We start from the raw sequence: 23,500 nt of genomic DNA on the forward strand, positions 1-23,500 counted from the left end.
TTCTACTTCATTCCAATTAAAAAAAAAAAAAAAAATCTGCCTTATACAGGTAACCGTTGTCTAACACGGTTTGGGAACTAGGGAGATCCTTGTGCTTGAGCAGTGATATCTTTTCCCCAGGAGAGTAAGAGGAAAAAACTTAAAATTAAAATGACACTTTTCATTCAAGGTTTCCGTCTTGTCATAATGTTTTTGGTTTTTCACAACCTCTAAAAGGGTTACCTGTTAAAAAAAGAGGGCTAAATTGTTCATAAAAGGTTTTGAGACACGCTGCCCATTGAGCACCTTAATTAAAAACATTTTAAAATTTCAGTCTTCAACCTCCTGTAAGGCAAAAAAAATCTACCTAATTTATATGTACAGTGAACCCTAATACTTTGTATTTCAATAAATTGGCACCAGCTACAACAGAAAAGTGTTTAATCCCTACTATTAATACGTATTGCATAAAGTAAAAATAAAATGGCAGTTTGTAACATGTCGTTAACCTAACGGCCTTGAATGTTCAAAGCAAATCATTACAGTTGATTTATTTTAACAGATGAAAGGTGATTTAGTCCCAAGGAAGAACAATCAACATTTAAGCATACCATAAATCACCTTAAAATGAAAGAAAGTTGAGAATCTTGTTTACGTGAGCCAAAACTGGATTATATTATAAACAGAATTCTTCTTGTATGCTATGATAAAACATTTAAGTTGAAAAATAAACTCAGCTAGATAAACAAAAATTGGGAACTTATTTAGATTTAATTGACGATCCAGGATAAGAAAGAAAAGAAAATCTGCCTAGGAGGGCGAAATAAATAAAACCTCCACTGGCATATCGTCCCGCGTGTCCCTGCCTAATAATCAGTTTGAGTCGAGAAGAGTCAGTTTGAAAGGCGGCTGCGGCGCACAGATTTTCCTAATGGCCCTCTTGCTTATCCGTTTCATGGCGTGAAATGAAAACTCTTCTGCCATCTGCTATGTATATTGCCGCTCGAGTTTAAAGTCATAGTTGTACTGAAAAATGTGTGACGTGAGAAAATTGTTTAAAATCAAATACTGAAATAGTTTCAGGATATTACCTCTTTGTCGAGTGTTTCTTTCTTCTTAAATTGCAACTTGTGAAATGGCACCTTTAACGATAAATATATATTAGTACTTAATAAGAGCAATCTTAAGTGAAATACAATGGTTGTCACTTAATCCGTTGTTAAATTGGGCCAGGATAAAATTCAATGGATTAATTAAAACCTATTAAGCGATCATCACGTTATGTAAGTATAAGTACCCACATAAATCACAATCACTTTTCATTTTTAAAACAACTTTAAAATCGGTTTCAAGACGGGGAGGGGGAGTTTGTCATACTGTTTTAACCGTTCTTTCTTATAAGTTACCCCTGTATCTATTTTACGATAGAAAAAACATGAATTAAACGCAGAAAACTCACTGATCCGCAAACTGATAGATAAACTAGCTGTTTTGTTATTTAAAAATGAAAAAGGGGGGTGAAAGGAAATTCCTGGGCTGAGTTGGAATTGAACCCACGACCATGGGGTATAAAGTCGAGTTTGACACGCTTGTTTGTTATGTAAAAATGAAAAAGGAGGGTGAAAGGAAATTCCTGGGCTGAGTTGGAATTGAACCCTCGACCATGGGGTATAAAGTCGAGTTTGACACGCTTGTTTGTTATGTAAAAATGAAAAAGGAGGGTGAAAGGAAATTCCTGGGCTGAGTTGGAATTGAACCCACGACCATGGGGTATAAAGTCGAGTTTGACACGCTTGTTTGTTATGTAAAAATGAAAAAGGAGGGTGAAAGAAAATTCCAGGGGTGAATGGGAATTGAACCAACAACCATAGGGGCTAAAGTCGAGAGCTTGATATGCTTCTTTGTTATTTAAAAATGGAAAAGGGGGTGAAAGAAAATTCCAGGGGTGAGTGCTAACCACTTGGCTACAGTGGTACCCACTTATAAAAATCATGTGCGCAACTATTTTGCGAAACTTGTCTCATGTTGTGGATAATTAAGTGGGATTCTGAAACTTTTGGCGATAGGATGTTTTGAATGAGCCGACCGGCTTTTTAATGTCCATCAAAGTGCTTTGTGTTGTCTGTTTTTCTCTGTGTAAAGCTTCAGAATGAACCAGGAGCTCTGCATTTGATTTATCCATTGTATTAGAGCTACCGATTCTTGTGGAATGCTAAAGATAGGTAATTAAGAACGAGAAAGAGCATGAGTGGAAATTAATTTCTTATTATTCTTAACAAAAAGTATCACCATGATAGCAAACAGATATGAACGGCATGCTTGTCTCAAGCAATCTAATGGCTTACCTTGTTTTGCCTCTATGTCCCCTTCGGAAATGGTTAACCTGAGACAGCTGATTCGCGAGTGGTTTTCGCACAATAGAAACTGGACTGAATCTGCTTATGCTATCATCATTGGTCTGTCAGATGTATTTTAGCATCTTCGGAGGTGGTTATATTACCAGGATGAAAATACTTTCAGGTTGATCACCTCAAAGACCTCGAGAAGAAATCTCACGAAATCCCAAGAAGAATAAATAAAAGAAATACTTCCAGAGTATACAGACATAGTGAAGATAATGATTGCCAAAATGTGTGTGGTAGCAAGGATATGTGGACGAAGATGATCATCAAATTATAGGTTCATCATAGTACATTTTTCAAGAGGAAATCTCACAGATTAAATAGAAAGGCAACAATAATGAATGATCTGGCAAAAAAAATGAAAAGCCTATTTGGTTCCTTACTACAAATTTTCAACAGAATACCTGATAAAAACAGATAACTGGCAACCACAGTTTTAAAAAAATAATCATGGGCTATAAATTTATTTTAAAATAATTATGTCTATAAATTGAATAACTCACTAGATTTTTATGTGTGATGAGTTGTAGTGTAGGATGCAAAACGAATGGCACACCCTCGAGGCCTTGATATGAGCCGAGGGTGCTGTAGTTGCTCGGGTTATGAGCTGACTTGTACGTCAACGGCGGTGGCGAAGAGGTCGAAGGACCAGGCGGCGAAATCGGAACAGGCGGAGCTTTACGCTTTGGCATGAGCATGTTCACATAATCATCGCCGCCGGGCGAAGTCGGCTTCGGCGGGCTCACCACTGGGTATATTCCATTAGACGGCTGGTTTTGTTTCTTCGGCACATCCGACAACTGGATTCCATTGGGGCTCAAACTTTTAAACGACGATTGAGGTAAATTAGACGGTTCGTTTTATTTTAGAAATATATTAATTACCTATAGCTTAGTACTGGTGTGGGAGATGGAGGTTTTTTCATGCTAAATTCTGTGTTCACTTTAAAACAAACCGCTAATCCATTTATGTCGCTGAAAAATGAACATTTATTGGCCTACTTTCTAAAAATTTTAAACTAATTGTTTAACAACTTGTTGAGTCCTATAAATAATAAAATAAGACTCCTAAAAAATTTTCATTGCATTTATTTGTTTAATAAAATTAACTAAATTAAACTAAAAGCTATGCGAATTAAATAAATTAAAAAGTGAGGGAAGGATCCAAATAATTTGTTACTTTTAATAAATATTTACAGTTATGCAAAATTAGATAATAAAAGTGGGGGAAAATTAAGACTTGGAGATCCCTTGGTAAGAAATATATTTAAATACATGAATATTAAAATAATAATTTTAAAAAAACCCGCATGTACTTTCTAACAGGAATTATGACTAATTGAGGCCGATGACTCACCCGGCTAATTTAAAACCTTGAGGTGCTTTCCTGTTTTTACTGAGGAGAATGACATCCGTGACCGCTGATACTGCCTTGTAACGCCTTGCCAGGCTGTAACAGATTTGCCTTTTCTTCCAGGCTTTCGCATCTGTGAATCGTATTGTCAAGAATTAATTATCCGAGTGTATTAAAATGGGTAGAAAACACTCACCTGTGTCCATTGTCCTTGGTATGAGGCAATAGCCATCTGGCGGGACGTCCTTTTCCCCGATGACCCCTATGTTCTCGACGATGTAGTCGGCAATCTTTTCCTCTTTGGAAAGGCATAGATACCTTGATATTTTCCGACCGAAAAAATTGTACGCTTTCCAAAGGTCGGCATCGGAATCTTGATCATGAGTTTTGGACACCTTAAAATTAATTTAAAAAAAAAATCATTTTATGCTTGCCTTTATTGTATGTTCAGATGACTGAAGAAGTGATTATGAAAAAGAGAAAAAGATAATGTCAAAAAAGGTTTTTGTGTGAACTGACGATTGTCAGTTTAAGAAAGAGATTGTTTTTTTGAGCTTGTTTCCATGTGAGGATTTGTATTGGGAAGAATTAGTTTAAACGTAAATTAGTGGTGTTGTAAGAGAGTATAAATAAACAATATAAACAAACTAGAGTGAAAATAAATTTAAGCTTGAACGAGAATTCCGTAGCAGTTAATCAGAAGGTGATAGGCTGAATAGGGTACTATCAGTGTGTCTTCAAGCAGGGAGATCAACAAAGGATTTAATATTCTCACTAACGATACTGTTAAAAAAAAAGTTAGGGGCATGTGCCACCTGTTTGATTTTAAGCAGCTTTTAAACAGAAAAGCTCTGAAGAACATGAGGTCATTAGAGCCATTGAATTTACTGAGACTGGTGAAAACGACCTGGAATATTACGAGGCTGGTTAAGCGACTGAGGATAAACCCATTGCCATCCATTTTAATGGGGACTTCTGGCAATAAGAGCAATCTGAACGAACCCTGGTGGAAAATCTATAATACGTCGACTCAGCATATGCATCCTTTGTTATCAGTTTGAATAAAATATATAAAGTATATGAATACAGCTAGGTTTAAGGTAAGTAGAGAAGAATAAGTCCAGATAAATGAGCATATCGCAAAAGTTCACTAATTTCGTGGTCTGCTTGACCAATTAATATATCACAATTAATTAAGGTTTTTAGTTGAGATAAAAAGAAAAATGGCAAAAAGGAGGGAAAATTCAAAAGGTGGGGTTGAGATGGGAAGTTGGTGTCTGAGTGGATCGAGGTCACGATAGCTGAAGTGGTAGAGCAGCGGCGTATCTAGCCGAAGATCGTGGGTTCGAATCCCGCTCGTGCCATTGACTTTTTTATCTCAACTAAAAACCTTAATTAATTGTAATATCACAAAAGTTTTAAGTACCTGAGTGCTTAGCATAAAAGGCAAAATTAAAGCTTTAATAGAAACCTCTTCATTCTAAATAATGTTTTGAAATTTAAAGAAGCATCGTATCTCAAGCAACAAAAGACTTGGTCTACAAAACAATTATCAGATCTGTTTTTATGTACTGAAGCAAAAGATGGAGTTGGGAAAGTTTGACCTGGCTTGTAAAATTTGGAATTAGGTGAATTTCAGTGAAAATGTGGATGTGGTGAGCCAGATTAAAAAAAAAAGGCAGATTGAAAGGGCCATGTTGAAAGGATATCAGATATGGTGGTGAAGAGACCAGCAGGTGAATGAAACGAAGACCAAAAAGCTGAGCTGGCTAGACGATCTAATGGAGGCCTTAGGAAATTTGGAGTAAAACGATGAAAAAAGAACACAGGACAGAAGAGAGTAGGTTTTGAGGAGAACCAAGCCCAACAAGGGATGTAGCGCTAACCAGTTAGCAAGAAAAGCGGTGAAAATGTAGGAAAGGATAAACAGATACAAAAATGGGTCAATATAAATACGCATTTAATTGAATATTTATGTTCACAGTCAATTTGATCTGCTTAACAGAAGTGTGCTTATGGGAAGGGTCCACACGTAGAAAAATTATTAGTAAAAAATGAATTTAAATTGCATGAATGTATATGGAAGGACTCTTGACTATAATTTTCTCTTTCTCATGGTTTAAGTCAATCATATATGCTTAGCAGTCAGAATTGAAAAAAGTATAATTAATTGAAGTGATTAAGATTAAAAGTAGTCAAACCTATTTACAACTTTATGCAATCTTCATCATTGTTTAGATTAGTTAAGTTTAAGGTGTTTTATCAGATCCCAAAGCTCCCACATGTATCCTTCACACTTTTTCTCACACCAACAGAGAATATTTTCCAATTTCTTCTTGTTCTTCCTAGCAATATTATGCAGGCTTATTTCTGCTCCGAGTATATAAATATGCCTCTTGAGTCTGTAGCCCTATTACCATTTTAGTGCTAACAAGTCCTAGGATTAGTACTTCTGCTGTTAGTTTCTGCGATGGCCCTTTAACGGACTTTTTTCGCATGCCTGTCCTGAAATACAATCCAGCTGAACTGGATGGATCTGTGATTTGCCTGAGTTTGATATGCCACGATAATGATCCAAGGCTGATAAGTATCAACATCGAACTTTCCTTAGCCAATTTATCGGCCTCCTCGTTTTATGTCATCAATGTCTGACGGGCCTTGATGCAATCCCAAACTCTGAACTTTACTACACAGATATTACAGGCACTAATTTTCTTATTGCTATGGAATTAAACGACTTCACCTTGACCCAACCATAATCTGAGAACTGACTAACTGAACACGAATGTGACAAGCGTTTTATCAGTAGCATGAGAGTTCCCTGTACAAATTAAAACATGACCTTCCAAATACCTAAAATCCTGTACCTAACAGAAGCATTCTTTCAAGTTTACCAACTACTCCGAATATTGCCCTCTGAGAGTCATAGAGCAGCGTGCTCGGACTAATCTTGTAACTTTACTTAAGATATCCCAACCACACCCTCCACTTTTCTACCTTCCTTTTCCCGATGACACAGCTGTGCTATCCCTGATTATGACCCCACAATGCGTCAGAGGAGCTCCAATACAAATGCAGCGAATAGTCGAATGGAGCAAATTCTGCGTCTTAAGGTGGCTCCAGACATGCAGTATTCGCCGAATGCCGCTGAACATTTGCCAAGATCAAGATGCTCATCTTGGCATTCACCAAATAGCGTGCCTATGTACACATGCAGCCAATTTGTGCAGAAACAACGAATATGTATTTGCCAAGTGCCGTGCGGTTACTGCTTTCCATAGTCACATAGTACTGTTATTCCATCAGTATCCATGCATCGAAAACCTCGTTCTGATTTTTATGATTCGGAAGAGAAGCATTCCAAATTATTGCTTCAGCCGGATACAAATCGAGGAACTCCAAGGATGTCATTTTGGGCCAATCCATTCCTAACCGACAGAAACAACGCTATCATGTTCTTTCATTAACACATCTAACTAGTAAAGAATCGTTTATTATTGAAAAACAAATAGCAGTGTTGATTGATGATTACAGTTGATATCCGTACAATACCATTGATTCCCAAATGTGTAGATGCTTTTAGTTCGGCTATTTCACTGTGACGTGGACAAGGAAACTGAGACAATTAGTTGAGTAAGGCGAGCAACGAATATTGTAGCTCAGCGAATAACCGAGCACCTGTCTCCAATCTGGAGACACACCAAGAGTTAAGATAAATGAACACAAATGCACCAACATTACTGTTACCCTCCGAAACAAAACCCATACCTCAATAATACACTGAATAACAATAACAATAGCTCTTAAACGGCGCTGTATATTGTACACTACGAATGATACACATACAATCATCATAATATTTGATATTTTAAATGTAAAGGAAGTGATACGGTTGGGATTAAATTTCTTAGTGTAATCATTCTATGTCCAAATATTAATTGTTGAATATAATGCTTGAAAACTGGGTTGGTATGAAAATAGGAATTTTTCCAATGTAAGAAGTCTCGTACATTTTTTGCCGAGCGTTTTCCATCTAAAATTATAAGAAAAAATTAATTATCACTTACAACTATGAAACCAGGAGGTGGTGTTGCAATATCCTCGATTACACTTATCGAAGTGATGGGATTATCGTCTGTCAGTTTGCTAAATACATTTTCCATCATTTTTAAAAAGGATTTGTAAAATAAATGGGGGGATGAGGCCGATTCTTTGGTGAAATTGTCAAAATAAACGGAACAAAGGCAGGGGAAGATTCATGAATAAGCCCCTCTCTCTCTCTCTCTCTCAACACTCAAAATTAACCTTTGTCCACAATGATCAGACTGACCGCATTTTTAGTCGAAACGAGACGATTTTACACTTATGAACCGAGACTCGGCCGCCTTTTTGACCAGTTACATCGTTCGAACCGACGGAAATTAATTTGACCTTTTTTATCTCCTTTTTTATAAACTATCTGGTTAAGAAGTAAATTTCATTATCAACGACAACACCAAAGAGGCTTTGGTAAAGCCATCTGTAAAGGGACGACTGTGGCGAAGCCAATAAGACCAATTGGACAATGGACGTTTCAGATTTGAAATACATTCAAACTTTTTATTCATACTATAAAGAATAAGAAGTTAAGAATAAGTTCATATATGAGAGTAATAAAAGAATATATATATAAACACACACATATGTATTATTTTCTTACTCTCATATATGGACAATAAAACGAATTGGACTATAGTCATTTCAGATTTGAAATACACTCAAACTTTTTATTCATACTATAAAGAATAAAAAGTTAAGAATAAGTTCATATATGAGAGTAATAAAAGAATATATATATATATAACACACACATATATATTATTTTCTTACTCTCATATATGGACAATAAGACCAATTGGACAATGGACGTTTCAGATTTGAAATACACTCAAACTTTATATTCATACTATAAAGAATAAGAAGTTAAGTTTAAGAAGTTAAGAATAAGTTCATATAAGAGAGTAATAAAAGAATATATATATAAACACACACATATATATTATTTTCTTACTCTCATATATTAACAATAAGACGAATTGGACTATGGTCATTTCAGATTTGAAATGCACTCAAACTTTATTATTCATACCATAAAGAATAAGAAGTTAAGTTTAAGAAGTTAAGATTAAGTTCATAAACACACACACACACACACACACACACACACCACTCACACACTGTCAAAAATCTCAAGGTGTTTCTACTCAACATATGCAACAAAAAACTTCCTATAAACCCCTGTCCAAATCTCAACGGCAAAGAAGTAATTTCAGGTTTTGGGTATTTTTTAATTTTTTGACTTAGATTAGACACTAAAATGTTTATAAACTTCAGAATTACTGACTGTACAAAACTGGTCTGTGCCACTGAAAGAACGTTAAATTTTCTGTCCGGAAAACTACTTACATTGCAGAATTGATGAAAAAATTCTGCACGAAAAATTAAAAAAAAAAAAAAATGTTGAAATTTGGAATTTTTAAAAAATGGTATTGGTTTAACTGTCAATAACCGCAAACTCCCGGAGCTTTGTAAATTCCCTCGAAAGTTCTCCATTAGTTTACCCACATTTTTGGATTGCGGTTCTGGAAGGCCCAAAAATTTTGTATTTTGTTGAAAAAAAAAAAACTGGCCATGAAGTGGGGCGAGTTCAATTTTTTATAGGAAATCCGTCTAGCTCTTGAGTTTTGTGTCAGTTCTTTAATGTTCAATTCAATCAGTTTGCTTTACGTTATCAGTTGACAACTTCCTCAGGTTGGTGATTTTAATTATGTCCTTGTTTTCTAATGCACATCTTGCTGATGATTTCATTTACAGTTACTGCAATGGTAATGCTACTGCAAGGAGAATACCAAGCTCATTTTCCACATTGAGACGTTTCAGCAGATTGCACCTTCCAACGGCTTTATCAGAGGCTAAGGGAAACTGGTTCTTTTACTTGAAGAAAAAGGGAAGACAGTGACAAGAAGTGAATTGATGTAAATGAGGAAATTTTACATATAAAATCTTACTGTTATTAATTATTCTTTGTATGTAACATCTTGGTTGAAATGAAAAAGTTAATGTCTTGAGCGGGATTCAAACCCACAACCTTTGGCTGGCTTTTTCATTTCAACCAAGTCCTTACATTAAAAGGAATAATTAATTGAATAATATTTTGTATTATTATTATTATATATAATAAAATCCTATATTATATTACTATATCAATTTATTCCTACATTGATTATTTTATAATAATTGCAATATTATATATAATATATTCTTTGAAATATTATATCGATATGAAATATGTAATATCTTTCTTTTTCCAACTTGTCATAGATGTTTTCAAAGTGGCATCATTTTAACTGTTAAACATACTTTGGTCGACAGTTGTACTTTGCAGCCCTTTAGGCAAAGTCTCAACCTTTCAAGTGATTTGTAGGAGTTACTGGGCCCCTGGTGTTTGTTTCGAAGAGCATTTTTCAGCTTTCTTAAATTTATTGGAATTTATAATGAGATTTAGGCCTTTTCCCGAGTTCTTATATGTTTGAATGTTTGTCTGCTAGCGTTTGTACGAGAGTTCTGCGTGGAAGATTTGTTTCTTTTATCAGGAATTTTTTAGGCTGCCTGAGTGGAAAAATGAAATTTAAAAAAAATTGGAAATAGTAGTTCGAATCACCATAGTAAGTTTTTCAACTTTGAAAAAAAAAAATTGTGTTCAAAGTTCTGGCTACTGAATCGCTTATTTCATCCACGTTCACTTAATGTAAATTTAACGTAGTTTTCAATGGTATCAACTGATTTGTCCAAAACCTTTTAGTTTCATTGTTGATTTGAAGCAAGGTCGTGAAATCTTAAAAAATCAGAAAAAGGGGAATAACCATAGTTAATTAGGACTTTTTGAGTCCATTTTGAATGTAGAATATGCTGACAAAGTTTGTAACACGAGTCGCCGAACATCCTGTATATATAAAGTGTTATATTTATCTTGTATAAGTTTGGAACATAGAGAATTATCAAAGAATTTTATTAGTAAAGTTGCGACAGCCCAAGAACAAACGTTTCAAATTCTACATTTAGATTTTGCAGAATTTGTAATAGAATTACTGAAAATTATATGTATACAATTAAAAAAATAATTTGCATTGTTATACAGTAACTTATGTATAATTGTGATGGATACAAAAATTAATTTCCAAATATTATTGAATGTAATATGTTGTGTCGACCAACCATTTCTTTATTTATGAAAATTTATACAGAAGATAAGAATACCATATCGGTTTATCAACTTAGAAAAATCTTGCAATCCACACAGGTATGCATTTAAAGTTTTAATACAGTACAATAATTGATATAAAAGTATGAGTAATTAAATGAAAAATAATTTTCAAAAATACACAATTATAACTTTTTAAATTAAAAACAAAACCCATCCCTAACCAATCCTTAAAAACAAAAAGCTGGAAAGTAAGGTGACTTACAAGAAATTTTTGTTTTAAGTTGTAAAACAGTTGAATTGTGAATTTTGAATACCTCATACCTAAAAAGATTAATTGAATGTAAAATTTGTATACTTTGTTTTTAATTCAGAAAATTAAACCAGATTTTTAATTATTTAGAGAACATCTATGTGATTTATAGTCAATTTTTCCTTAAAAATTACACGACAATGCCAGACCCCACAGAGCACGTATTGAGGACGACTACCTAAATGAAGTTGGAATTAAGCGCTGGGTGTGGCCAGCACAAAGTCCAGATTTGAACCCAATCGGACACATTTGTGACCAACTTAAGCGACGAGTACAACGGCAAAACCAAGGTCCTAATATCCCACTAAAGTTGGAAACGGCTGTTCTTGATGAAAGGGAAAGAATCAGGATTTTACCAAAAATCTTTTCCAAGGAATGTAAAATCATTTAACAAACGTGATTCATGCCTGAGGTGAAAATACTCGCTATTAAGGGGGGTTAATGTTTTTTTACATTTTTATTGTTTTTAAATTTTCTGTTTTTTTGTTCTTTACTCAATAATTTTTTTTAGACTTAAGTAATAAACATTTTCTTTTTAAGTTTCTAATTTTTACAACTGAAACATATTTTTGGTATGCAAAATATGAATAAACCTAAATACATTAAAATTTAAGGGTGGTGCACTTATTTTGTTCATCAGTGTATTTTATAAACAAAAAGTAAGACAAAACAACATGTATAGAGTGAAAAATTGAATAGGAAACAGTCAAACATGTTTAAACTTGAATGACTCATGACCTGTATAACAATCTGTCAAACTGAAAATTGAATTGTGAGAAAGTGAACGAGTAAAAAGTTCTCGAGCTGGATCCACTGGAAATACAAAATTTGAACAGGGGGATTAAACTTCCAGTCTCGATGTCACAGCCGTTCTATATAATGAAAAACCCAACAAATTGACCAGAGGATCTGCAAGACTATATGTATACCAAGAACTTATTGGGATGGATCCTCCAACTTCTGATTTCAAAAAAAGGGAAAAAAATCCAGATCCAATTGGGTTGATGCAGAAGGCAATTCTTTCTCCTACTGTGACAGGTCTATTGTGGAACTATAATGTTGGACATAAAAGTTGCAATTTGCTTGGACAATGAATGGTATACCTGCATGGGTAACGAGCTCATACAAGGTTTAGCTTCATTGGTCATGGCTTCCTAGCGAAATGATGATTGCAGAGGCTGATTAAATCAAAGAAAAGAAAATGGGAAAACATGGTATAAAGATTGTTTGAAAAGAAATTGGTACACTCACATCAAATTAATTTACAAGAATTGATTGTGGAACAAGCAGAATACCATAATTATTTGAAGATGAATGAAACGGTATACCTATATTTTTTCAACAAAATAAGAGCGTCTGCTTTCAACCAAACTGAATACTGAAACCTGTGCAGGTAGTTAGAATTGAATTTCGATCTGGTCTAGGCTAACTGAACAGATCAAGTTACTTGAAGATTTACGGGAGTTATTGGTTTGGGTAAACCTCTGTGGTTGGCCTAAGTAACTAGGAAAAGTACAACCCATCAGTCAGCTCAGAAAATATAAAAACTTCATTTCCTAGCATCCCTCATCATCACATTAGGTTCATAAATTTACATTTAAAGTTACTCTCACTTGAACAGGTCACAATACCTGAGTTATTGGTTCGGGTAAACCTCTGTGGCTGGCCTAGTAGGAAGGTGTAGTTGGCCTAAGTAACTAGGAAAAGTACAACCCATGTCAGCTCAGAAAATATAAAAACTTCACTTCCTAGCATCCCTCATCACATCCTATTTTTCCATTTACATATTTTAATTTCATAAGTCCTCTTGTTCAGTATTACAGTTATAGAACCAAAATATGAAAGCTCTTTCTCTGAGAACTGCAGTACAGGTGGAAACGATACAATGGATAGAAATGTGTAGAGATTAGTGACCGTTAATTGTTAATTAATTTGACCGCATCTCACGATATCTGAATAGGGCTGCAAAACTTGTTATAAATGATGAATGGTCATGTTACATGCCCCATGATGATTTCTTGTCACACTTAAAGCAAAGGATATGGCTATCATGGCAACGACATCGGGAATAGAACATTTAATTGAAAGAAATTAAACCCCCAAGACCATGGGTATCCTATCTTCTAGAATGAGGCAACACTGTCTCATCTGCAAATAGGGCACACAAGCCTCACAGTGAAGCATATTCAGACTTTATAACCTCACCATCTTCCGGAAATTCTGGGTGATAACTTCATTACATATCTTAATGAAATTTTTGAAGAAAACCAAACCATTAATATAAGCGTAATGATGATGTTAATACAATGAATAAATGGCTAACTTGAGGGTGGCATAGGCGGGACTGGGTGCTCTTCGGTTGAAGGTTCTTGGGCTGGACGGGGCACTCTCCTACAGTTTCCTTGGTCCGCATCAAGTCCCCGGCACTTCATGCACATCCTTCTGAACAATCTGGATACTTTGGTTGAAAAGAAAAGGTAACTTGGAGTAAAAGTAAGCACTACCATCGGGCACTGTTTTCATCCTACCAGTGGGTTCCCTTGCATCTGCGCCTCGTAACTCATGTACCATTTAACCTTTTTTTAAATTTTATTTTATAAGTTCAATGTTTCCTATTCACTTGAATTTCAGCTTGTCTGCTTTTGAGATCAAAGGATTTTTTTTTATAGGAATTAGGATGAGGATAGGGTTGAAACAAAAATATCGTTTAACGGCCTTCATTGTTTTCCGAATCTTCGGATGAAATAAAAAAACAAAACAAAAAAAAAACTGATCCTCGAAAAGAAGAAATAACTTTAAACATAAATATTCCTTTCATTTTTTATATATATAAAACATGTATATAATACATTTTTTCAGGCCTTAAAAGAAGAGAAAAAGAAAAAAAAAAGATGCACGGTTTTTCTTATACACACATTATAGTTTTGACTTTCAGTTATAAATTTATTTAATTTATATTTACACATTTATAATTTATCGCCAAGATCATAAATCTTTAAAAAAAATTTCTTCTTTTATCCACTTGATTTATTCCCATCATTTTCATTTTTTTAGCTGTATAGAATTATTATATTTATATATATATTTATACGTTAATCGTAAAAAGTTAATAAAGACTTTTTTTTATTGTTCTTTGAAGGAAAATGTCTACTTTTGTCCTTCTTTCCTTATCTAGAAAAAAAAATCTTTCGCAAAAAATGTACAATTGGTTAATTTTTTGTTTTCTCTCTCTTTCATCAATCGTCATTCAGCATCATTCATATCCACACCTGTGATAACAAAACAGGTATACAAATCCATCAGGCACTAACTTGTAAATCTGTATTCTTTTTAAATACCTATAATTATCATGCATAATTATTTACATTATTGATAATATCTTACTGTTTTTTTTTGTTTTTTTATATCCTTTTATAGCATTTCCTCCGTCACAGCGAGTCTAAAAAAATTTCTGTGTTAAACAAGTTGTCTGTTTTTCCTTTTTAAAAATGGGAAAACGGATTATAATTTTTTTTTAAAGAGTTATCTCCTACAAAAAATTTTTTTAAAAAGACAACTATACACTCTGAGACACTGAACAAAATTTTTTTTTAATACTACCAATTGGCCACCAATTTTTTTTCTCCTATGCAAGTCAAGCCATTATGCAAGATCAGATTTTTGATAAACTGTCTCAAAATAAAAAAAAGAAAAATGGCAAACATCTAACTGCATTAACCCTGAGACATTTTTAAAATCAATTTATTATAAACACTACAACTAGTTCTCTTTTTCCTTTTTTCTTCTTTAGTTTAAAAAATAAATCATTATAACACATTGTGGATTTGTTTTTTAATCATCTTATTTACATTTATATTTTCAATATTTTATTTTCAGACATATATATATAAAGCATTTGCACAAGTAAATACCATTTTTTAAACTTTTTATTTTAAAAGTTACTAAGTTTTTTTTATAAACGGAATAAAAATTAAAAAAAGAAAAAAGAAGACTTGCAGATAAACCACTTTTACAAGATAAAAAATAAAAACTTGAGTTTTTTGTAAAAAACTTCCTCTCTCACATTTTCCTTTGCAAAAACAAAATTTTATGGAACACAGAAATGTTAAAAACCAAGATAAAAGTCAACATATCATAGACAGAGTTTCTTTTTTTTCCAATTTGTTTCCGCATATTGTGTTCGCTTTAACTAGTCCATACACTCGATAAGTGGTATGTTTTTTTTTTATATATTTATATATATAATAGCTAAATAAATACAATGTACCACATGAGGTACTTATATAATTTGAATATACCACAGTATCGAAGGAATTAATATTGTCTTTATATATAACATTATTCTCAAAAACAAAAAATTAAAAACAAAAAAAGAAGAAAAAAGAAATAAAACATTACCTAAAAATTTAAAATTGTATATATATATATATATATATCCACAAGACCTAACATCACAAGTATCATACCTATTTAAGTATCTTCGTATAATCGTATAATTTCACTTTTTTTTTCATTTTAAATTTTTTTCCAATCTTCTCTCTCCCAAATATTTTGTTTTTAATAATATCACACTCTTACCACACTTGTTAAAAGTCAAATAGTATTTATACACTTTTTAAATTTTCTTCGGGGGAGGTGTGATTGCGCGGGCTTCTTTTTCACTTTGTACAACTAGACAACACACGGATTTTTCTTTTTCTTTCTTTCCTTTTTTTTCATTTTTTCGAGGGACTACGTAACCCTGGATACTTGGAAGAGGACCATTGAGATGATCGAAGCGACTTGCTGGTCGAGGATCTGGCTCATGACGAGTGCCAGGAGCCGCTGCTCCTGTTGGAGGAAGAGCGGCCAGTTGTCCGGGTGGGCCGCGAGGTGGAGCAGAGTCTTGGCGGCACGGCGCAGCATGTCAAGGCTCGTGCCCATCGAGTCGGGGTTCTCGCGCAGGGCCCCGAGTCCGTGTTGGTTCGCGACGCTCAGTGCGCTCGCTTCGGCTTGCTCGATGAAACCGACTAGTTGAGACACGCACGGACTCTGCATGGCGATGGTTCGCGCCATCCCACTGTCGGCGGCACCGAGGTAAAATAAAAGATTAACAGCGAATTCCCTCAAAACCTGAAAACCGACATGAAATTAACATTTTGACAATAATTTTGTTCCTGTAAAATAAAAACCAAAAATCAAAGAAATATTAATTACCACTTAATAATCACATTTTTGGTGAATATAGTGAGTGGATGTACCTCAGAAAAAATGTTTACAGCATTGATAATACTGTTATAAAATTTAATTTTGATTAATTAAACCGTACCTGTTCTTCACTTCTGCAGAGTAGCCTTGCGAGAACAGCAGCCAGTCTTTCGAGTCTACAATAAGGTGGTGTCGCGATGACAAGATCTACATTAGAGTCCGTAACACAAAGTTTACACAAAGCTTCAAGTGCTAGTCTCTGAGGTGAAAGGGAACTCGTAGGAGAGACAGTCGGGAAAGGGTCTTGCCCCTGGGCAGCTGGACAGACCGCCCAATGGAGAAGCCCGTCGAGTATCGGTCTTGAAATGTCCTCTGGGTAAAGCCCAAGGTCGACGTAGCCGGCAATGTTGGCTATACTGACTAAGGCATTCTCTCTGAGGTGATGGAGGAATTCCCACCACCACTCACTGTCGCCTTGTAAACTCGAACAGCAGTCTTCTAGCTCGTCGTCTTCGTCCCTGTTGTACTTCTTGTGTTTCGGCATCTTCGGCGGGTGCTCGTGGTGGAGCAGGAGAAGCTTGCCGACTAGGCCGAGGAAGGTGCCGCTTTTGGCGAACTCGTACTCGTTGCCTGGTACGAAGGTCAGGTTGCGAAGGATTGTCGAGAGGCAGACACACCTCCTCGCTATGGAGTCTTGGCTCTCTGTCACGAGATACAAGCTTGCTTCGTCTCTCGTGTAACACTCGTCTTCATAGTCCGATATCCGCCTTCTTTTCAGAGTCCCGGCCGGATCCCGGATATTACATTTTATTTTTGGTTCTTCTTCAGTTTTATCCTTTTCTGCAGACTTTTCTTCTTCAGACTGTTTTTCTTCAGGTTCTTTCGGCTCCTCTTTTATTGTAGGAGGTTCTTCCTTGATAGGTGTCGCTTCAGGTGCGACTTCGATGGGTTTATCTTCTTTAGCTGGTTCTATCGGTTCTTTTTTAATCCTAGATAACACATCACTTAAAGTCTTAATTTTTTTCCTAGTTACCCTCTCGTTGAGTTTTTTCTCTTCTTTCTTTTCTTTGAGAGGTTCGTTAACTTTTTCAACAGAAGTCTTTTCCTTTTTCGGTTCCTCTATGACTTGAGCCTCTTCTGCTCCTGTAGCGTTTTCTTTTTTACGATTGGGTATTATTCTTACAAAAGGTATTTTACCAAATTCCGCTCTAAAACAACTAACTATATATTTACCAGAGTCTTGTTCTACCGCATCGTCAACCACATCTTCCACGTCCCACGACCTCTTAGTCGCTGTGACGAATATGTCATCCGAATCGGGGCATATCGTCACAGGATGGTTTTTACGTGACCTGAATGTGTAGTCGGCCGACTTGAGGAGACAGACTCTATCGTTCGGATCGGGTAAACTTTCGACCGCACCTATATCACTAAGAGTCACATCTTTAACTTCTTCGTTGAACGGAGGTACACTCATCGGCTCGAGCATATCCGTCAGCGCTTTCTTCATATGTTCGAGTAAAATGTCCATGAGCCCGGGGAGGTGGACTAGACCGAAATATGGTATCGTCGTGTCGTCGAACAGTAGGATGTTCAGCACGTCGAGCGCCCAGCATGTCTCAGCCAGCAGGCCGGATTTCAACGCCATCATTATCCTCCACGCTTCGATCGGCGCAACGTCCGATTTTCCCAGCCGTCTTCTTTTGTACAAAACGGGAGTCGTCGCTTCAACACTGTCGATAGGAAATACAATGTCTCGTTTCACTTGAGGACTACCTCCTGGCGGTACTCCATAAAATACTGGACCCTGATTATAAAAACAAAAGAAAACATCCATGTTATTAATTTCTTTAATATATAAGTCACTAATTTGTTTGGTAAGTGTACCAGAGTGGCTTTTTCAAAAAAAAAAAAAAAAAAAATACTCTTAATTTAGAGCAAGTGTAAAGATGGATTTAATTTTTTTACAACAGTATTTTAATTACGAGGTTATATGAACTCTTGGGGTGCCGGTGTTTAAAACAAAAAATAAATAAATAAACTAAATAAAGAAAAAAAACATTTGTAAGTATGGTGGGTTCGAATGCGGAGCCACTGGATTCGAACCAGGAACCTTTACCTTACAGGGATTAGCGCCGTGTCAACGCCTAAACCGTAGCAGCCACCGACACCCTTATTGATTTAATTAATAAATATTTACACTTTCCAAACAAATATACTGTATTTATATTGTATTCGTATTTACACATTGCCATATTTTGTGCCCTTCCTCCAATTTGACAGAAAAATCTATTTTCCCCACATTTGAAATGATTTCATGCAAATAAAGCCAATATTAAAAAAGAGAAAAAAGCTGGCCACATTATTTCTAAGAAAACTTATTTAAAGGGCTGTTGATTTTTAAAATGGGCCTAGGTTTTCAAGAGTGGAGGATTACTTGCCCATAATACAAGCCTTAAATATTTAAAGGAAAAACGTTTTCTGTGATATTTTTATACAAAATATATAAATAAATGTAATTTTGATGATTTCTTGTTGCCATTTACCGTGAGAGAAAAGGGATTTTTTAATGTAAAAAACAGAAACTTTAATGACAACATATGTTTAGGGTTAAGTGGGAAATTAATGAAAACGAACTTTAAATTGAATAAATAGAAACACAGTTCAGTTAGTAAAATTAAAAAAAAAAAAAAAAAAATTTCAAATTCAAAAGTAGAAAATTTGCACAAAGAAATCACCAAAGTTATAAAAGTAAGTTTAGCGCCGAAACCATTGCTGATTATTTGTACATTGGTGACACCCCCTGTTAAATACAAAAGAGCCGTTGTTAAAAGGTAAAACCGAAATTTGTTAAAAGAAAACAGCTCAAAAAATAAAATATAATTATGAATATATCAGTCAACAAGACTACTTACAGAATCTCGTTCTGCATGCTGAAAATATAATAAAACGAAAATTTTTATTATACAGCGCAGAATTGGAAAAAGTAAATAATACATCACACAATATTTGACGGATTAATTCATAATTTACTAACAGTTATTACACACACTACGTAAGGATTATATTGTTTTTTTAACGTACCTTTACACCCGGGTGTCCTGGCGGCATCTGGTTATAAGGCTTGGCGTCTGGTCTGAACGGAGGCCTCGGCCCGACCATCGGTGGCCTGAGAGGCGAGCTCTGAGCTACTCCCGGTGTCGCCATTCCCCAACCTTGCTGAGTCTGAAATTCAAATTTGAATTTTTACTATAACCTTATGCAAAAACATTGAACATGATCAGCTGGTCAAAGGTGACACAATAATTGGAAGCTGAATAATTGCCAAAACATGTAGGACTACTAATAGCCTAACTTTTTACCTTGAACCCTAACTTTGGGTAATTCTATTTATATAAATCATGTGAATATTTGTAGTAAGAATTTATTTAACACTTTTAAATTAAGCCCTGGCAGCTTGTTTATTAAAGCTAAATTTGTCAAAATTTATAAGATTCATATATACAGTTAATTAACTGAAAGTGACTTGTTTGTAAACAGAGTTAAAAAGAGAAAGAAATTAACCAAAGGTTGGTGCAAACTAATGCAGGTTTTGCAAATTTGTTTTATTTTGCAAGTGCTTGTCATGTACACAAAGCTAAATCCTCAAAAATCTAATTTATGGATTATAATAAATACTTTTAATTGTTATCTTTTATACAAAACATTTTAGTTTGTATTGAATTTTATAAGAGTGAGGGCCTGCAAAATTAAATCCAAATTAGATTTTGGGCTAATTTATTTTTTTAACGACGAATTTAAACATGGGCAAAGAGCAGCCATAACATAAAGTCAGTTTTGCGCACTGTGCAGCAATATTTTCAGAGATTTCGATTGAGGGAAGGTCGTGGTAGGCTTTCTGTTGTACACGATGACCAATTCGAAAGTTGATTGAAGAAAAATCACGTTAAGACAACATGGAAAATTGCAGAAGAGCTTAGTGTTGACTCCGCAACTGTTTGTTCACCATCAGGAGTAAATTGGTAAAGTAAAGAAGCTCGACAAATTGACACTGCAAGAACTAACTTAAGTCCAAAGAAATGGATTTTACGATAACCAGGAGGCGTACAGGTTGGACAAGGATGAAAAGCCAAAACATTCCCCAAAATCAAATTTGCACCAAAAAAAGGTTTGGTGGAGTACTGCTGGGGTTGTTCACTATAATTTCCTGAATTACGGTGGAACTATCAAAGCAGAGACATAATGGCAAGAAATTGACAAAACGCACGGTAAACTGCAACGTCTTTGTCCAGCATTGATAAACCGTAAAGGGCTGATTCTACTTTACAGTAATGCCAGGCGGTATGTAATGCCAACCCCTGTGGAAACTTAAGCAATTAGGGTATGAAACCTTACCGCACACTCCATATTCACCCAACCTATAGACTACTTTTTTTAGACATTTTGATTGCTTTTTGATGGCTAAATTTTTTTTAGAGAATACGGTGAAGCCGAAAACGCCTTTATTGTGATGGAAATTTTATCGAATACATTTTTTTTTGTTTTATAAAAATTAACTATAATTTTATATCTCTTGGATTTCTTTTCAGGTACTAGATAACCATCAAACCCATTGAATCAATAAAAAAAGGAAAAAAGAGATTTTGATGGTTGTCTAGTTCCTGAAAAGAAACCCAAGAAATATAAAAAGTTAACAACCGAAAAAGAAGAGTTTCTTGACTGCCTTTTCAAAACCTGCATTATTTTTGCACCAGCCCAATAGCAAAAGTTATATATTTTTGTTTACAGTTTATTATAGCTACAGAACTGATGGTTTTAAGTACCTGAGGTGGCTGTTGGTATGGCGGTTGTGGTCCTGCCCATTGTGGACTGTTGGGCTGATGATTGGGTGGTGCGCCAGGCCTGGAAGGCCCTTGGCCCCACTGTTGAGGTCCAGGGGTTCCTCCTATTGGAGGGGGATATTGTCCTCTGTATGCGCCGCTGTTGTTATTATTTGACCAACCAGCTTGAAAGGAAAAAAAATTATATATTAAATATAAGACGAGTTGAACAATGGATTTTGTTGGACTTACCAGGATACATGTTGGGTCGTTGGTTGTACGGAGGATAAGGCGGCTGTGGTTCCTTCACAAAATCAGGATGCCGCCTCGGCTGAGGTGCAGGAGGTGGCATAGTTTTATTCGGTGCATTCGGAGGATAGCCACCTGGGCCTGGGTAGGCGCCGTCCTGCCGGTAGTATTCCTGCTGGGGCTGATAGGGCGGTGCACCTGGAGGAGGCTGCTGTTGTGGCTGCTGCTGAGTCGGAGGTTGGTTCTGTTGGTTCGGCTGTTGCGTCGGTGGAACCCCAGGGACAGGAGGTGGCTGCGTTGGCGGCGTACCGCTCGGGCTGGCACTCCCTTGACTCGGTGGAGGATATCCTCGATTGCCGGGATAAGTAGGCCCAGCAGCATTAGGCGGCCCCGGTGTCCCTGTCCCGGGCATGTATCTGTTGTAATCTCCGCTTGGCGGCGCGCCAGTCACAGGTGGTCCACCGGCACCACCTCCTGGTCCTCCACTCGGCGGTGGCACTCCACTATTGTTTGTACTACTTTGGTTGTAAACCCTGCTTGCACATGAACATTTTAATATTTTAAACTTAAAAAAAAAAATGTTATAAATTTACCTGTCTGACTCGGGACCGTAAGGGGGATACATTGGCCTTCCTGGGGGATAAGAACCACCTGGATATTGCTGATTGTATTGCTCACCATATTGGTAATTTCCTTGCTGCCCTTGGTAACCACCACTAGGGGGCATACCTTCAATATACAATTATTAAATATTAAAAAACAACACATTAGAAATAAAGACTTTAAAAAAAAAAAAACACACGAAAAGCAACTTTAATAAAGTATTCCAACAGTAACTATTTCAAATGCACACTTTTGCTTGCAAACTAAAATATCCAACCACCAAGAATTTACTGTAAACTCAGCGTTTTTTCCCCTTAAATTAAAACATATTTAATATTTTGTTTTCTCCCTCATCTAATTTATAATGAAGATAGAAAAGATAAAACAGAGAAGTAACCACCAAGCTAGATAAACAAATCTCTCCTTATGAATGATCAGAAAAAAAGTAACAGAAAAAATAATTAGAAAAATAACTACAAAACAAAAAATACATACATACAGATACTTCACAAATATTTCGGAAAAATTAAAGAAACATAAAAAAACATGATATAATAAGCAATCAAATATTAAAATGTTAGATAACAAATTTACGTGTAATATGTTATTGATGTAAACAATTAATACAAAACATACAAAACCAAAGAAATGACGTCTTTGATTTATTTTTTCCAGTGCCTTCGTCACGCGTCTCGATGTCTAATCTTTATTTGTAAACACAACTCAAAACTCTCTTTGTTTACAAACTTGCATTTGACAAAAATACAATGTGAGAGATAGAAAAAAACAAAAACAGCAAACTGTGTTCTTTCAAGTGATTCTAATGCATTCTGAAGTTCATAATTAAGACTGGTTATGTTCTTCGCCCTCATTAAAAATCTGGGTGTTATTAAATGAAAAATTTTCAGTGAAGACGGTTGTTATTAAAACTAATGCTAAATGGTGAAGCGAAAATTAAAACAATCCACAGATCCTATGAAATTGTTTGAAATCATGCAAATCCTTCTTATTATGAAGAATAGGCATATAGAATTAATTATATTATGAAAAATAATATAATTACAGGTCAATTTAAAATTTTAATATGTCCTTTATAAATATAGGGTAAAATAAATAATATTGAATGACACAAAAGTGATGTTTCTTTTGCTCCCGGGCAGTCTTAATTTTGAATAAAGAGTGCACCGATGGTAAAATTGAAAAAATCAAAACAACAAAACACATAGCTAGAGAAGAAAAACGAGTTAACAAGACATAAAATTCGATCACATGCCCCATTAAACATAACAAAATAGTAAAAACGGGTTCCAACGGTCATGCTTCCTTCTTTAGGGCTTTGAAACCTTTATTTTTT

The 23,500-nt window shown here is 35.2% G+C and overlaps 2 protein-coding genes across 5 annotated transcripts in view; both read right to left on the bottom strand.

Annotated features, from left to right (window-relative positions):
- LOC106672134 (multivesicular body subunit 12A) lies at window positions 1-8,262 on the bottom strand. The gene is made up of 7 exons (XM_014403311.2): window positions 7,802-8,262; window positions 3,931-4,129; window positions 3,738-3,867; window positions 3,266-3,355; window positions 2,885-3,203; window positions 1,071-1,121; window positions 1-1,005 (listed from the first exon to the last, which is right to left on the bottom strand). The coding sequence occupies exons 1-7, from the start codon at window positions 7,898-7,900 to the stop codon at window positions 967-969; spliced, it is 927 nt and encodes a 308-aa protein (XP_014258797.1). The 5' UTR covers window positions 7,901-8,262; the 3' UTR covers window positions 1-966.
- A 7,485-nt stretch (window positions 8,263-15,747) lies between these two features.
- LOC106672101 (trithorax group protein osa) overlaps window positions 15,748-23,500 on the bottom strand; it is a 198,004-nt gene continuing 190,251 nt past the window's right edge. For all 4 annotated transcript variants that reach the window (XM_014403246.2, XM_014403244.2, XM_014403247.2 and 1 more), the window contains 6 exons: window positions 22,137-22,272; window positions 21,547-22,076; window positions 21,298-21,479; window positions 19,559-19,699; window positions 16,596-18,281; window positions 15,748-16,399 (listed from right to left, as the gene is read on the bottom strand). In XM_014403246.2, coding sequence (XP_014258732.1) covers window positions 16,019-16,399; window positions 16,596-18,281; window positions 19,559-19,699; window positions 21,298-21,479; window positions 21,547-22,076; window positions 22,137-22,272 — 3,056 coding nt within the window. In that variant the 3' untranslated portion in view covers window positions 15,748-16,018. The remainder of the gene's footprint in view (window positions 16,400-16,595; window positions 18,282-19,558; window positions 19,700-21,297; window positions 21,480-21,546; window positions 22,077-22,136; window positions 22,273-23,500) is intronic.

This window comes from Cimex lectularius, unplaced genomic scaffold (genome assembly GCF_000648675.2).
Source record: "Cimex lectularius strain Harlan isolate CLEC.00 unplaced genomic scaffold, Clec_2.1 scaffold93, whole genome shotgun sequence".
Classification (NCBI taxonomy): Eukaryota; Metazoa; Arthropoda; class Insecta; order Hemiptera; family Cimicidae; genus Cimex; species Cimex lectularius.

What these genes read in the sequence shown, in the direction of transcription:
- LOC106672134 (XM_014403311.2), bottom strand. Translation starts at nt 7,900, where the DNA reads ATGATGGAAAATGTATTTAGCAAACTGACAGACGATAATCCCATCACT. An exon ending in CACCTCCTGGTTTCATAGTT is followed by an intron (nt 4,130 to 7,801) that starts GTAAGTGATAAT and finishes ATTAATTTTAAG; the next exon opens with GTGTCCAAAACTCATGATCA. An exon ending in TCATCACACATAAAAATCTA is followed by an intron (nt 1,122 to 2,884) that starts GTGAGTTATTCA and finishes TTATCGTTAAAG; the next exon opens with GTGCCATTTCACAAGTTGCA.